General features: G+C 38.6%; 1 protein-coding gene across 1 annotated transcript; it reads left to right on the top strand.

Moving 5' to 3' along the window:
* The first annotated feature begins 694 nt into the window (after positions 1-694).
* LOC109816936 (protein NLP2) lies at positions 695-3957 on the top strand. Its single transcript, XM_029275134.2, has 5 exons — positions 695-849; positions 1404-1981; positions 2055-2108; positions 2205-3024; positions 3104-3957. The coding sequence occupies exons 2-5, from the start codon at positions 1430-1432 to the stop codon at positions 3802-3804; spliced, it is 2127 nt and encodes a 708-aa protein (XP_029130967.1). The 5' UTR covers positions 695-849; positions 1404-1429; the 3' UTR covers positions 3805-3957.
* The last annotated feature ends 293 nt before the right edge of the window (positions 3958-4250 follow it).

Below are 4250 nucleotides of genomic sequence, written 5' to 3'. Positions count from 1 at the left end.
TAAAAGTGTTGAACATAGTGGTGGAAGTAGCAAAATGCAAAGATTGAAGAACGAAAGGGAGAGAGCGAAAACAATGAAATGTGAAGAGATACAACGAGAGTAAAAGAGTGCAACAACAAAGCACAAAAAAATATGACAAGAAAGAAAGAGTATGACGACAAAATACAATGAATGAAAAAAAACATAGTATCAAAACAACAAAAATACAACAAGAGAGAAAAAATAGAACATTACGAATATAACATAAGAAATTTTTTTATGACAATTATTTTTATAAGTGACAAAAAAAGTCATCATTTTATGTTGTCTATTTTTATAAACAACATAAAAAATTAATACTTTTTACATCGTCAAGAATCCAAGATTTATGATAAATCTAAAATTAAGATAAAAAGATATTTTTAACCTATCATTAAAATATCATGCACACTATTGTATGTCTAAACAATCTTTATTTAATATCTTTAACAACAACATAAATTATGAGTAGAAATAAACAATTGTTAAGTAAGGATATATGATAAAAATGTTAATTAATATTACTTGAAATTCGTAAAACAACGAATATTTTGGTTTTTTTTAAAACATCAAAATTATGGTATTGAGGAATGATATAGTATACACGATGAGAGCGACGCCCATCCTAGGTTTTTCTAACTTGTGGGTCCTACTGACAGTATTCTAGAAAATTTGGAGTTCTAGCAAACTGGGTCATTAAATAGAAGGCTTCATGCTGCCTGGTAAGTGTAACTGTATAGTAATAAGCAAAGCAGCGCCCAACTACTTAGAGTTGAGATCGATCAGATAATACACAATAACATTCCTCTCTTGCTCGTTCTATAAGCTAGGGTAAGGGTTAAACTTTTCCTTTGTTCATAATCTTAATTAATTACGCATATATATATTCCAGGAGTTAGTTATCTCATAAGCTAGCCTGAATCTTCAAATTAAGTAAGTTGAAGGAGTCTTGAACATAATCTCCATTCCCCCTGTACGTATGTGTGTCTGCATGTTATGATAGTGTTGCAGCTTTAGGCGTTCAATTGATTATTCATTTTTACCTTTCTTAACATATTTCAAGCTGTATAAATTTCGCAATAAACTTCATTTTCCTCTGGTTGAAAGCTTTCAACAAACCCTTTTTCACACAAACTAGTTTAATGGCCGGGATATGGATAAATTAATAAAGAAAAGTTTCTTGTCCATACCTTCGGATTACCACAACACAGGGTGACAGAGTTCAAAATTATTTTGTTTCTTTAATCAAGATAGAGAAAGCATAGGATGAAGTTGCTTCTGTTATTGAGACAAAGACAATAATCAATCCTTGACATTGAATATTAATTTTGGCATCTGTTCTGTACATACAATAGTACGTAAGTAATGGGTAGTCTTAATTATAGAATCAGCGCGCGGTGAGTTAAGGAAGATGGAATACGAGGGGTTGGTGCAGAATGGTGCATATGGGAGCTTGTCAGAGTTTTTTGCCCCAGAAACGGATTTGATTGATGAGCTGTTTGTAGAAGGATGCTGGGTGGAAACAAGGGTTAATTCAAAGTCAGAGTGGAGCATGGAAGCGCAAATAGAAGAATCAGAAGTGGGGAAGAGATGGTGGATTGGACCAAGGGCGAATCCAGGGCCATCTACGTCTGTGCAAGAGAGATTAGTGGTTGCCGTTGGGTACTTAAAAGAATACGCCATGAATTCCATTCAGGTATGGGTGCCCGCACGGACTACACGTGCTCAGCCTCCATACGCCCTTGGCCTTGATTATGGGGACGCAACAAGAGGTTTTGAGTTTGAGGATGAGTGGAGTCCCAATCCCAACATTCGGTTCTTCAGAAGTGACGAGCAATACGATGTACGTGCTGGATCTCTCGCCCTTCCTGTCTTTGAGAGAGGCACTGCCATATGTCTTGGTTTTCTCCAGATTCTGATGCCCAACAACCCCAACCTCCACAATGTTTGTCATGCCCTTCAGGTTAGTGAAACTACGCTATGCTATGCTATACATTACATTACATGCTAGCTAATTATGATTGATGATCGAGCAGGGTGTTGATTTTATAAATCAAAACTTGAATGTTCCACCGGGCGTCACCGTGAAGGTACGTGCATGAGGCCAGGGTAGGATCCATTCATGTATGTATTAATAACTAAACTAACAAACTAACTCTCTCTCTCTATATATATATGTTTGTCAGGGTTTTGACGAGTTATACGAAGGTGCATTAAATGAGATAGTACAAGTTTTGACGTGTGTGTGCAAGGCGCATAAGTTGCCTTTGGGTCTGACATGGGCTCCGTGCATCCAACAAGGAAAGAGTGGATGCGGGCATTCAAAGGATGAGAATTATGTGTCTCTGGTGGATGGGGCTAGTTTTGTGGCGGATGTAGAACTATTGGGATTCCAGGAAGCGTGCTCTCAGTGTCACCTTTTGGGACAAGGACAAGGGCAAGGAGTAGTCGGGACAGCTTTCACAACCACCAAACCTTGTTTTGCAAACGACATGAGTAAGGCTCTGCCTCTGGCACACCATGCTAACATGTTTGGCTTGCACGCTGCTGTCGCCATTCCACTCCGGAGTGTCTCCGCTGATTTCGTGTTAGAGTTTTTCCTCCCAAGGGACTGCCAAGACTACAAGCACATTCTCAATTCATTGTCCATGCTAGTGCAGCAAGCTTGCCGGAGTTTGCATGTTGTGACTGTGGAGGAGGAATTTCTGTTGCCTGTTGCTCATGAAATGGAATCATCATCATGGATTGCACATATGATGGAGGCCCAGACCCAACAGAATGGGAAAGGTGTGTCAGTGTCCTTGGAATACCTGCAAGAGCCAAAACAAGAGTTCAAAGTGACAACCAACGGCAACTGCAATGAAAATGAAGAATCCTATGGTGGGCGCCGGGGTGGCAGGAAATCAGGCGACAAGAGACGAACCAAGGCAGAGAAGACTATCAGCTTGCCGCTTCTTCGACAGTACTTTGCGGGAAGCCTCAAAGACGCTGCCAAGAGTATTGGCGGTATGGTACCAATACTAATAGTAATACCATTCTCTTTTGCATTTCCTTTTCCTTCATAATTCTCTTCTCATTATTGCAGTTTGTCCTACCACTCTAAAAAGGATATGCAGACAACATGGAATTACAAGGTGGCCTTCAAGGAAAATTAAGAAGGTAGGCCACACTTTAAGGAAGCTTCAAGTTGTCATCGACTCCGTCCAGGGTGCTCAAGGTGCCATTCAAATTGGCTCCTTCTATACCAGTTTTCCAGAGTTGAGCTCTACCACTGCCACTGCTAGTGCTGTTTCTCAATCATCCAAGAATGTCAATAACAATAACGATACTTCTGAAAATAACCAAGGACAACTTGGAGCTACTACTTTCAAATCCCCAACGTCATCTTGCAATGCATCCATCCAACTCCAAGCCCCCCATCCTATTCAATGCCTTGAGGTACCTCCTTTGCCCCAAACTAGTGTCTGGAACACGACTACTTTTAGAGTCAAAGCTACTTTTGGGGATGAAAAAATCCGTTTTAGCTTGCAACCAAATTGGGTATTCAGAGATTTGCAGATGGAGATTGCAAGACGTTTCAATCTAAACGAGAATATTAACAACATTCAGCTCAAGTATTTGGACGATGCTCGAGAGTGGGTTCTTTTAACATGTGATGCGGATCTTGAGGAGTGCAAAGACATAAATAGATCATCTCACAACCGCACAATTAGACTCTTCCTCTTTCAGGCTTCGCCTCTAAATCATGCGAATGCATTTGGCAGCGGCAGCCCCTCCTATTCCTAACACCGCTTTTACTTGTTAGAGTAACTCAAAACCATTTTTCTATTACTTCTCTCATTCAATAGATACAACGATATTAGTCCCAAATAATCAGCTTTCAAATGCTAAGAATCTATGCTTTATCCATATGAGATATTATTAGATACTTCTTCACTACATAGTTCTAAGTCTCTACATGTTATCAAGTATATTTACAGTCTGTTTAGATATATGCTTAAAAACATTTTTTTATAGTTTTTCTGCTAGAAAATATTTTTTATTTTAAATAAAAAGATTTCAAAAATATTTTCAGTTTGTATTCAAATATGCACTTAATTTTTTTCACTTAAGTTGAAAATTTTAACTACATTTCATATTGATTGGTTGAGATCATGAACACTTAGTAGTTTGAGATCACTTGATAATTTCTCATATCTATACACATGCCACGCTCTCTCCATTGCACATAT

The sequence above is a fragment of the Cajanus cajan genome, chromosome 4, assembly GCF_000230855.2.
Source record: "Cajanus cajan strain Asha chromosome 4, NIPB_CcT2T_4, whole genome shotgun sequence".
In the NCBI taxonomy this organism is placed as follows: Eukaryota; Viridiplantae; Streptophyta; class Magnoliopsida; order Fabales; family Fabaceae; genus Cajanus; species Cajanus cajan.
The sequence above is the reverse complement of the archived record's forward strand: the minus strand, read 5'-3'. Positions and strand labels throughout refer to the sequence as shown.